This window comes from Hemiscyllium ocellatum, chromosome 5 (genome assembly GCF_020745735.1).
Source record: "Hemiscyllium ocellatum isolate sHemOce1 chromosome 5, sHemOce1.pat.X.cur, whole genome shotgun sequence".
Taxonomy (NCBI): domain Eukaryota; kingdom Metazoa; phylum Chordata; class Chondrichthyes; order Orectolobiformes; family Hemiscylliidae; genus Hemiscyllium; species Hemiscyllium ocellatum.
This window is the reverse complement of record NC_083405.1, coordinates 86,891,946-86,904,634: the sequence shown is the minus strand read 5'-3', so window position 1 is coordinate 86,904,634 and position 12,689 is coordinate 86,891,946. Positions and strand designations below refer to the sequence as shown.

General features: G+C 43.4%; 1 protein-coding gene across 3 annotated transcripts in view; it reads right to left on the bottom strand.

Annotated features, from left to right (window-relative positions):
- Nucleotides 1–12,689, bottom strand: part of fam171a1 (family with sequence similarity 171 member A1) — a 194,931-nt gene that overhangs the window by 63,466 nt on the left and 118,776 nt on the right. For 2 of the 3 annotated variants that reach the window (XM_060824942.1, XM_060824944.1), the window contains exon 2: nt 4,908–5,135. In XM_060824942.1, coding sequence (XP_060680925.1) covers nt 4,908–5,135 — 228 coding nt within the window. Of the gene's footprint in view, nt 1–4,907; nt 5,136–5,565; nt 5,610–12,689 lie in introns of those variants that run through there. The other variant, XM_060824943.1, reaches the window with a different exon arrangement.

Sequence of the window (12,689 nt, the reverse complement as noted above, 5' to 3'; positions counted from 1 at the left end):
CATAAAATGTTTCAAATCCCTGTTTTTTTTCTAAACCAAAAAGTCAATTCTTGATTCTAAACTGGAAATAAGTGAACACCTTCAATCTTGACTACACTTGTTGTAAATCATTCCAGTATAAAAAAAGTCCATTCACACTCTAGGAGCTCTCTGTTCTCAAAACACATTAGGCCAGAGACTATTATAAGTTCCTTCAACAAAAGTAACAAACCCATCCAAAGGTCACTTCTTATAGATCCTACATCTGCCATGGCATTCCATCTCCAGTTTTTTCAGGCACTTAGAATTCTGAATTGTTGAAGGTACACTGTAGAAGGTAGTCCTGCGCTACATTTTAAATAAATTTTATCTCGGAAACAAAATAAAATTACACTGGCACTCAAAGTTATCAGAAAAATGGAATAGCAAAGAACTAAATCCAGTATCCGTTGCAACTCTCATGAAATTGTTCCACAGATTAAAGCCCAGCAAGCAATACCATATAGCTAAACAAAGGCAGCACAGGCACTGTATCCTGAGGCAAACATTTTACAAAAATAGGTCTTGTTTACTGAAGTTAATCTCTATTGTATTTATATTTTCCTTCACATTGCAATTCTAGTTATCAAAACAAAAAGGTTGAGTAGAACTAAATCAATATAAATTCAAGGTCGAGTTCAAGCTGTAAGGTACATGGGTGAATTAAATGTTATGCTTCCTGCCAAACTCACTAGCAACTGCCTGCTCTTGTGCCAAATTTGCTCGAGCTATTTACAAATATTTAAATAAGAGATTGAGTGTACAAAATTTGCAGTAGGTTCTCTTTTGCTGAGACTATGCAATCACACCTTCCAAAAAAAAAAGGAGAAAAGGAAGCTACACTCCTTCCAGACATTTGAAATGAAGGCAGCAGCCAAAGGAAAGGCAACTCCCAGAAAAAAAATGCTATTTTCCTGGCAGTGATAGATATGGCTTAAAAGACAGAAAAAAACTGGCAACAGAATTTATTTTGTTCAATAAATTTGAAGGAGAAGTTCTCATTTTCAGAATTAGTTTTCCAACATATTCCATTAGCTCTTTCAGCTCAAGAATTAAAAATGGAAAACTAGTCTGGATTTTTTTGTCGCCAATCACTCAAACATAGGACTGGATTTTCCCACTTGCAGCTGAAGTGTGTTGGTGCGAAAGTTGTGTAGCATCAGTTCATCATGGGCCGGATTGCATTTACGCTCACTTTTCACCCCATTCATTTTGTAACTGTGATCTTGGGTAAGTTCTACAGGGAGTCGTCTGGCCAGACAGATGCTAGCCACTGGTGAAACTTTCCAATTTACATGCCTCTGGTGCCATATTTAAACCCTAGCTGCATACCATTTTAGACACTGCAAGCCAGCGACAGCCCTCCAAACTACACTGTCTGACCCTGAAGTTGTCACAGAAGAAAGGTAACCTCGCTCCCTCCAACCACGGCAGGGGTCTAGAGGTGCAGGTCAGTGAGATAGTGGGCATGAGGGCAGACTCTCTGCAAACTATCAACTGCCAAGACCATGCCAGCCTGCAGACCAGGAGTATCATGAGTCAGAGCGGCATCCTCGGTGTAAAGGGACATACAGCAATGCAGAAAGAAGTTCAATGACCTTCTGCACTCTGCAAGACTAAGTTCCACCATCATCTCTCTGCCACCTCACACTCTCCAAGCCAGTGCTCACTACAACTCTGCCACTGCATGCATAACTTACCAAGATACAAACAACAATTCTCTGTATTGCACGCATTACTCAAAGACTCACACCCATCTCACATTCTCAAGCTATTAATACTCCCTGTCCTCTGTACTTCCTAAATAGTCATCTTACAACCCCTCCTACTCATCCATCACCACTGACTGCCTGTCCATCCACTTCCATCAACTCAATCCCTCCCTTTGTCTCACTGCAGGAGAAACCAGCCCATAACTGGTCCGAGATATCCAAGACTGAAGGGTTTTATGTGTCTGTCTGTGACTGTGCCAAACATCAGGACTCTCACTCCTTTTAAGGAGAAAATAACACAAGTGGTTAGAGAAGAGAATGAGTTCCCAAATGGGGGCAAGCAGACTTCAGTGGGCAGACAGTAGGCATCATTGTGCTGTGCTGCTCTCCTATTACCATCAGTACAAACTCATTTTTAATCTGCACATGTTTTTCTGCATATGACATAACTAACTTTCATATATCTCCCATGCTAGCCTTGCAGCAGTCGGGAAATCTCCACAAAGAGGTCAACTCCAGTAGCCCTTAGCTATATCTGCACCTCTGAGGAAAACATCAGCGAGCCCTCACAGGATGCACTGGCACAGTGTTCATTTGCACGCTCCATCAGTTCAGAGACTTTCACTCAGTGGGTATTCTTTTAAGAGATTAGACTCTGGAGCATAATCTAAGGTAAAAACAATGACTGCAGATGCTGGAAACCAGATTCTGGATCGGTGGTGCTGGAAGAGCACAGCAGTTCAGGCAGCATCCGAGGAGCAGCGAAATCGACGTTTTGGGCAAAAGCCCTTCATCAGGAATAAAGGCAGAGAGACGGAAGCGTGGAGAGATAAGCTTGGCTAGGTTGGGGGTGGGGAGAGAGTAACATAGAGTACAATGGGTGAGTGGGGGAGGAGATGAAGGTGATAGGTCAGGGAGGAGAGGGTGGAGTGGATAGGTGGAAAAGGAGCTAGGCAGGTCGGACAAGTCTGGACAAGTCATGGTGACAGTGCTGAGCTGGAAGTTTGAAACTAGGATGAGGTGGGGGAAGGGGAAAATAAGGAAACTGTTGAATTCCACATTGATGCCCTGGGGTTGAAGTGTTCTGAGGCGGAAGAGGAGTCGTTCTTCCTCCAGGCGTCTGGTGGTGAGGGAGCGGCTGTGAAGGAGGTCCAGGACCTCCATGTCCTCGGCAGAGTGGGAGGGGGAGTTGAAATGTTGGGCCACGGGGCAGTGTGGTTGATTGGTGCAGGTGTCTCGGAGATGTTCCCTAAAGCGCTCTGCTAGGAGGCGTCCAGTCTCCCCAATGTAGAGGAGACCGCATCGGGAGCAAAGGATACAATAAATGATATTAGTGGATGTGCAGGTAAAACTTTGATGGATGTGGAAGGCTCCTGTAGGGCCTTGGATAGAGGTGAGGGAGGTGTGGGCACAGGTTTTACAGTTCCTGCGGTGGCAGGGGAAAGTGCCAAGATGGGAGGGTGGGTCGTAGGGGGGCGTGTACCTGACCAGGTAGTCATGGAGGTAACGGTCTTTGCAGAAGGCGGAAAGGGGTCTGGAGCATAACCTGGTGAGTGTGTTACCGAAACATCTCCACAGATGGATGAGGAAGAAACTCCCCATGTCATTGGCAATCAATCATCGAGACTGCCTGAAACTGGGCAATTGCTCACACTCAAACAGAAGACTAACATCTGTACTTGGCCATTAATGACTTGGTCAACCAGCAGGAACTGATGCTGGAACAGCTGATAGTTTTGCCAAAGGCATTTGGTAAGCTGGAATGAAGGGCCAATGTACCCAGGCACACTATGCCCAGCTACCTTATGAAGACGTTGACCATCACAGATCTGCACTCCATCATTTTAAACATGGCTGTTTAGCATCCAATTAAAAGACAACAGGGCAACGAGGGAACTTGACCGCACTCCCAGGTGTCTCTACCTCTCACAGAGACAGGGTGTTGACTGCAGGTACTCAAAGAGAGGAGGAGAGCGAAAGAAGCCCCTGCCAAATGCTTTTTCTCGGGACACTCTAGTTGCATCCAGCTTTCCACATTCCATTGCCTATAGCAGTACCAGCAGAGAAAGGTGTGCCATCCAGCAGAGAAAGGTGTGTCAACTTGAGAGGAGACTCTCAGCAGGCCGAGGCCCTCTAGGCCCAAATGGGTGACTTCCCAAGTCCTTCAAATATACAGGGCAAGCTGCAGAGCCAGAGGCTCCTTCTACACCATCTGTGGGAGTCAGGATTGTACTTTGATGGAGCGGCTGGCAGCATCATCAGTCAGGCCACACAAGTGCCAGGAAATGACCATGTCCAATCATGGCCCTTGATATTCAATGACATTATTACAACTGAATTCCCCCATTATCAACATTCTGTGTTATGATTAACCAGAAACTGAACTAGACATATAAATTCTGTTGATTCAAGAACAACTCAGGTGAGGTTTCCTGTAGAATTAGCTTAATGCCTGACTCCCCAAAACCTGGCCACAATCTACAAGGCACAAATCAGAAATATCATGGAACACTTCCCACTTTCCTGGATGGGAGCAGCTCCAACAACACTGAACACATTTGACTTTATCTAGGACAAAACAGTGCACTTGATTGGTACCACACCCATAAACATTTATCTAATCCATCACTGATGATCAGCAGAAGCAGTGAGAACCTTCTGCAAGATGCACTTCAGAAATTTATCAAGATGCCTTAGACAACACCTCCCAAACTCCCGATACACAACATCCAGAAGAAAAGTGCAGCAGATACTTGGGAACACCACCTCCTGCAAGTCCCCCTCCAACCTACACACCATCCTGACTTGGAAATATATCACTGTTTCCTCAGTGTCACTGTGTCAAAACGTTGGAATTTTCTCTTTAATGACATTGTATGGGCACGTACATCACAAGGACTGCAATGTTGACATCACTCTGTATCACAAACCAGCTCAAAAGCCAACTGAGCTAATCGAACCCCACATAAGCTGCTCAGGGGTGCACACATTATTTGAACACTGTGTAGAAATTGAATCTTCATATTGCTTGTGTCAATATCATGCAAGAGGTGAGAAGCAGTACCACATTGTCCCCCTTCCCTTTGACTTTTTTCTATTCACAATGTGAGAGGTGAGGGCTGGAAGCTGTAAACAAGAAACCTTTGCAATTGTAAAGAATACTAAAATCATACTCACAGGGCAGTTTGGTGGCTAGCCATGGTGAGGAGTTTGGGACATAGCCACGTTTTGATGCAGTAATGAGTAGTTGAACTCCAGGGGTGTAGCGGAACGTGATGAAGGCTACCCCATCAGCTTCTGAGTATCCCGAGACAAATGAGGTCTGGTTGGCGAAAATCTCAATGAAGGCTTTACCCAAAGGCTGATGTGTACTAGAATCACTAACATGGACTTTTAATGTCACCTCTGAAAAGAAAGCAATAGAGATAGAGTAAGAAATTACCAAATCAATAAAATTATGTTATTTTTGTTTTCACTGTAAAATAATAATTACCCTGTTTGACTTTAAAATGCACAATTTATTTGCAATTATGTTTTTCAGAGAGAAAACATAACAAACGAGTCAGTAATTAAAGTGATTGTTGTAAATCAATTTGCACAAAATGAAACCATTATTTATGACAATAATAGACCGTAGCGGCAAGTTTAAACATTAGTAATACATTCAAAGAGCCAATTTCCGTGTCCTTTACATTCTGTCAATCTACTGCTATTTTTTGAAATGACAATCAGTTTATTCAGCCATGCTGCAATACTGACAAGGGAGAGTGCAAGAGACTGGAATTTGCAACTCCAATTTCCAACTGCACCAGGCTCTATTTTCTGTCTCAATTACTTTTTCTTGAAGCCATTGGTCTTACTGCCTGGAGATCAGCAGACTTAAAATTCAACTCTGCATTCATATCCTTCTTGTAGTTATTTTTGGTGCCCATTTTCTACGTTCCTGCGATTCATAAAATAAGTAGGAAAAAGATTGAATGCAATTCCATTTCACAAAAGTGGAAAGTATTCATTTTTATCAAAAGTGCTTTTGCCAAGCACAGTAAAACCTGTATTAGGAATCACTCCCAAAAAATCTGGAGATGCCCAAATAATATCACTGGTAAAATATACAAGTTGCATGCGAAACCCTAGTTGGTCATAAATTATGAACAAGAGAGCCTGCAATGTACCAATCTCTTTCACAATTTTAGTCATGGGACAAGGCTCATTGAAAATCTTTACTGATTTAGGATTACTGTTGCTCCACCTGACAGCTAGTTGTCTCTCTCTCCTCATATTCCCCAAAGAGTCATAGAGGTGTACAGCATGGAAACACCCTTTGGTCCAACCCGTCCATGCTGACCAGATATCCCAACCCAATCAAGTCCCACCTGCCAGCACCCGGCCCATATCCCTACAAACCCTTCCTATTCATATACCCATCCAAATGCTTCTTAAATGTTGCAATTGTACCAGCCTCCACCACATCCTTGAGCAGCTCATTCCATACACTTACCACCCTCTGCATGAAAAAGTTGCCCCTTAGGTCTCTTTTATATCTTTCCCCTCTCACCCTAAACCTATGCCCTCTAGTTCTGGACTCCCCCACCCCAGGCAAAAGACTTTGCCTATTTATCCTATCCATGCCCTTTACAATTTTGTAAACATCTATAAGTTCACCCCTCAGCCTCCGACGCTCTAGGGAAAATAGCCCCAGCCTGTTCAGCCTTTCACTATAGTTCAAATTCTCCAACCTTGGCAACACCCTTGTAAATCTTTTCTGAACCCGTTCAAGTTTCATAACGTCTTTCTGATAGGAAGGAGACCAGAATTGCACACAATATCCCAACAGTGGCCTAACTAATGTCCTGTACAGCTGCAACATGACCTCCCAACTCTCGTACTCAATACTCTGACCAATAAAGGAAAGCATACCAAATGCCTTCTTCACTATTCTATCTACCTGCAGCTCCACTTTCAAGGAGCTATGAACCTGCACTCCAAGGTCTCTTTGTTCAGCAACACTCCCTAGGACCTTACCATTAAGTGTATACGTCCTGCCAAGATTTGCTTTCCCAAAATGCAGCACCTCGCATTTATCTGAATTAAACTCCATCTGCCACTTCTTAGCCCATTGGTCCATCTGGTCAACATCCTGTTGTTATCTGAGGTAACCCTCTTCGCTGTCCACTACACCTCCAATTTTGGTGTCATCTGCAAACTTACTAACTGTCCCTCTTATTCTCACATCCAAATCATTTATGTAAATGACAAAATGTAGAGGACCCAGCACCGATCCTTGTGGCACTCTGCTGGTCACAGGCCTCCAGTCTGAAAAACAACCTTCCACCACCACCCTCTGTCTTCTACTTTGAGCTAGTTCTGTATCCAAATGGCTAGTTCTCCCTGTATTCCATAAGATTTAACCTTGCTCATCAGTTTCCCATGGGGAACCTTGTCTACGCCTTACTGAAGTCCATATAGATCACATCTACTGCTCTGCCCTCATCAATCTTCTTTGTTACTTCTTCAAAAAACAGGTTCAAACTATTCAGATTAGTCCAAAGTGGCACTGGATTTTGTGAAAGAAATTGCTTCATCGAACAAAGATAACCTGCATCCATTTTTCAGAGAAATCAATCTCTATCTCGCCGGGTAGTTCTCTCTTTGGAACAAAGGATTGCTATTCCATTGGGGTGGGATGATAACTCAGTGGTTAGCACTGCTGCCTCACAGTATTAGCGAACTGGGTTCAATTCCACTCTTAGGTGACTGTCTGTGTGGAGTATGCACATTCTCCCCGTGTCTGCGTGGGTTTCCTCCAGGTGCTCCAGTTTCCTCCCATAGTCCAAAGATGTGTAGGTTAGGTGGGATCCTCTTTGGACAGTTTGTGTGGAATTGATGGGCCAAATGGCCTGCTTCTATGCTGTAGGGATTGTGTGATTTTGGAAAAGAACTTCCAATTGACTGAATACTTTTAAGAACAGTATACAAGAAGCCACTTTGAAAATAGAAGGAGCATACAGAAAAACATGTACATCTCCTCAGGTAGCTGAAAGTTAAAGTTTCACAGTAATCTTTAGGTGTGTGTCTTTAAACAAAACGCTGCTCTTCTGGATGACAGATCACACAATAAAACACTGAACATTTGCAGAAGTCAGGCATGGAATAGATCCAATTCCAGGTAAAAGCCCATTCCTTGAATACATGCATTAACCCAGTTATGACAACAGAGTCATTCATAAAAGAAAGAAAGATCAAAACACAAAGCAAAAAAACTTAATTTTAGTAAATGCCTTTCATAACCTCAGCATATTCCATGGCGCTTCACAGTCTAGTAAATATTTCTGAAGTGCAGTCATTGTTGTAATGTAGGACACAACATTAGTACTGTGTAATTTCAGTCATCAGCAACCAGGACTGTAAGATATTAAAATGCAATATAGACTTGTATGTAATGCAACTTGGCAAACTAAATTTTAAAATATTTCCAAATTGATTTCACATTGTCCATCAGGGATGTACAAAACCTGTTTTCATCAGAGATAAATTTCAAATCAACTTCCAAAATATGAGTACCACATTCTCTTGCTGAATAAAGGGATCCAGCTTACTAAGCAGAATGATGTCCCATAAAGGGGCCATAAACCAACATTAAAATTCTGGATAGGAATTAAATATAAGCATTTTTTTGAAGTACTATGCAGATGCCTTTTCTTAAAAAGAACAGAAATAAAAGACAGCATCCAGTACAGTAGGAAGGTGGTGATTTTATTGGACTACCAAAAGGTTTAAATTAATGATCCATCACCGGGAATTCAATTTCACCGAGACAGTTGGAAAGTCTAACTTCAGTTAATTACATAAAATCTGAAATAAAAAGCTAGCATTACTAATGGTGACCAGAAATTATTGTTAAAAAAATCCCATATGCTTCAATGATTAACACTGGGAAAGAAAATCACTCTTCCTTACTTAGTTTGATTTATGTGTGACTCCACACCACAGCAAAATGGATGTCTCAACCATACTCCAAAATTGCTAATAAGTCGGTTGCATCAAACTGTTACAAAGAAAACAAACAGGAAAATTGGACTGACCACACAGCATCAATCTTTGCACACAGTCCTGAAGAAAGGTTATACCCGAAACATTGACTTCTCCACCTCCTGATGCTGCCAGTCTTGCTGTGTTCTTCCAGTGCTTGTCTATCACTAAATATAACATTGGCATGCCCACCCCAGTCACAGAGTCATCGAGATGTACAGCATAGAAACAGACCCTTCGGTCCAACTTGTCCATGCTGACCCAATCTAGCCCCACCTGCCAACACCCGGCACATATCCCTCCAAACCCTTCCTATTCATAAACCCATCCAGATGCCTTTTAAATGTTGCAATTGTACTAGACTCCACCACTTCCTCTGGCAGCTCATTCCATACATGTAATACCCACTGAGTGAAAAAGTTGCCTCTTAGATCTCTTTTATATCTTTCCCCTCTCACCCTAAAACTATTCCCTCTGGATGTGGACTCCCCCACCCGAGGAAAAATACTTTGTCTATTTATCCTATCCACGCCCTTCATGATTTTATAAACCTCTATAAGGTCACCCCTCAGCCTCTGACGCTCCAGGGAAACAGCCCCAGCCTGTTCATCCTCTCCCTGTAGCTCAGATCCTCTAACCCGGCAACATCCTTGTAAATCTTTTCTGAACCCTTTCGAGTTTCACCACATCTTTCACCCTGCAAATCCCTCCTCACTAACCTCTAGGAGGGTTTGTGCTAAAATTGAGAGAGCAATTCCAATGATTAGTCATCAATTCCTCAAATTAGGGCGGCATGGTGGCTCAAGTAGTTAGCACAGCTGCCTCACAGCACCAGGGTCCCAGGTCCAATTCCTGCCTCGGACAACTGTCTGTGTGGAGTTTGCACATTCTCCCCGTGTCTGCGTGGGTTTCCTCCAGGCGCTCCGCTTTCCTCCCACAATCTAAAGATGTGCAGTTTAGGTGAATTGGCCATAGTAAATTGCCTGTAGTGTTAGGTGCATTTGTCAGGGGTAAATGTTGTGGAATGGTTCTGGATGGGTTGGCCTTCGGAGGGTCGCTGTGGACTTGTTGGGTCGAAGGGCCTGTTTCCACACTATGTAATCTAAGCTAAACTCTGAATGAATCATATTAACTCCTCAGTCAACATCACAGATGCATCCACCAGCACCTCTGGACAAACCCAAAGGTGATGGCACATAGATAGTCAGGAAGGCCCTGTGAATCTTCAACATTCACTCTAGACCTCATGAAGTCTCAAGGAATATTGACCTCCAGCTGAATCCATTTTCTTCCAGGTTGAGCACTACATCAAAAAAGGATTGAAGGTATTAAAGCTCTCAAATATCTGTCCGCAGTCTGTTTTGCTCGTATCCTGTCCAGGGATAGCATGCTGAAATCCTGCTGTTCCTGGAGTTGTTACGAAAGTTAAACATTTTATCAAAGTATATAAAATGTTCCATTCACCTATCTTTTTATACTCAGGTTAACAGAAAGCACTGGCCAGGTTTCTGTATTTAACAAGAATTACTATGTATCACAAATAAATAGTTATTTACCTGCTGCTAGAATCTATGAACTGTCAATATATAACTTGTTTAATCTCTGACCTCATTATAAAACTCCCTCATATGCTTACAGACAGACAAAGGCAGTTCAATGGGCCCGGTCTGGAGATGATCCCTTTAATTCTGACTTCATTCCCAAGGAACATTATTGCCGGACTGGGTTTGCAGCAGATATTGAAAGAACTAACATGTAAGAAAAAGCTGACTTGGTCTCGTTCTTGTCGATCTGCCTGCTGAACATATATTCACCCATGACACGATTGGCTTTGCAAGGTATCAAACAGAGCAAAGTTCCATCCTCACACTGTGACATCTTCCACTGTGTGCTGTACCCTTACCACCAATACCATATGAAATAGAAGTGATCCAGAATGATCAATCAACTCAAAACTAGGAACTCATGAGAGTTTTTGCCATCAGCAGTGGAGTGATTGTAATGAGGTCAGCTGAGTGGACCTCATCTTTATATGAGTTCCCTGATTGGGGAAATTAATATCATCCAATCTGGGAGCGTGGCTGACAGATAAGGAGTGTCAGAGATCCTGTTCACTCCGAAATCTGGCTCGGAGGGAGCTGGATCAGTGTCAAGGATTCTCCATGTGTAAATAAAAAGTGACTTGGTGACTAGACTACTGGCCTCTGTGGAGTTTTTTCAGTGGCACGGAGAGAAAAACATGCACCTGAAGAAATTCACTCACAACAATCACCTTTGAGGTGGGATAAGCATTTCTGGCATCCTGCCATTACAGAGGAACCTCAATTATCTGAGCATCAATTATCCGAATTTTGGATTATCCGAAGATCTCAAGGTCCTGATAGAAACATTACATCAAAGAGGTGCTTCCAATACTGATTAAAAATGAACTTGGCTCACTAAAATGCTGCCAAGAATAGGCCTTGACATCGATGGGATCCCAGGTACCATTTCCAAATGACTGATTGTCACCCTCTCTCTCACTCCCCACACTTTCCCTGGGGTTCTGCACAGGGGTGTGACCTAAACACCCCTTCCCCAGATACAGGGGAAAAGTGGAACTTGTCAAAACATTGTGTGTGTGGCTGCATGCATATGTGTGCGCGCGTGCGCGCAGGGGTGGGGGGGCTGCTGGGTTGGAAAGGGCGCGGGTGCATGGATGGTGGGTGGGGGCGCACGGGGGAGGCAGACAGAGTGACCGTGTTGGATGGGGGTTTGCTGGTTTGGACAGGGTTGGGGTGCGGATGGTTGAAGAGAGCAGATGGAGGGGTGGGGGGGGGGGTTTGTGGGAAGAGACAGGGTGGGGGTAGGATGGGGGCTCATACGTGGTGTGCTGCTGCCTCGTCTCCTGAATGGGGAGCAGACTAAGCAAGTACTTGCTGTGTCAATCCCATTGAACTGAAGGGGGAGTTGGTGGGGGGGGGGGGTGTTGGGAGGCCTGAAGGCTTCAACAATGCTGCAGGTCCCTTACACACAAAATTCTGTCTGCTCAGAAACAAACCCCGAGACAGAGAGAAGTAGCAAGGCAGGCAGAGCAAGGAAAAAAGAAACTTCAGAAAACTCTAAGCCCCAGAGGAGAGGCATTGAATCAATTAACCAAATAATCAATTATCTGAACAAAATAGTGCCCGCCCATCTCATTTGGATAATTGAGGTTCCTCTGTATTTGGGAAGCTTGACTCTTTTGAAAACTGGGCCCAATACGTGGAATGAATGCATCATTCTTTTTGAGGCAAATGATATTGGGGTAGATGAAAAGCAAGAAGTAATTCTCCAGACAGCTTGTGAACCCAAGGCTTTTTTGGTCATTAGGAGTCTAACTTTCCCTGAGGAACCAGACACTATAATCTTTCAAGAGTTGGTGGATTTAAATAAGGAATATTATGATCCCAAACATCCTCTAATTCTGAGATGCTATTGGTTTTACTTGAAAAATCAAGAACCAGAAGAATCTGTATTGGGACTTTTGACTAGGATTAGACAACAGGCAGAGGCACATGACTTTGGTTTAACTTTAACGAGATGCTGAGAGACTGGCATGTGAGATTAATGATGTAACCATGCAAAAGCACTTACTAGCTGAAGCCCAAATGGACTTCAAACAGGCACTACAACTGGCTTTTTTAAAATTGGAAAATCTAGCAAGTGGAGCATATGAGTTGCAGGGTATTCTGAAAGTGGCCAGCAAGTCCAACTGAGCTTGGAAACACCACTTGAGTGAAGGCAATTGCAGAGTCTCAATCAGGACATAGCTTGAACAGAGGGACCCTAGGTCAGCCCATAGCGAAACCCCAGAACAAAGCCAAAACCTCAGCCAAATGGTTATAACTTTCTTTAGGATTTCGGTTCAAGATAGTGACTTACCCCTACTTTCTCCAGGACAATTAAGGA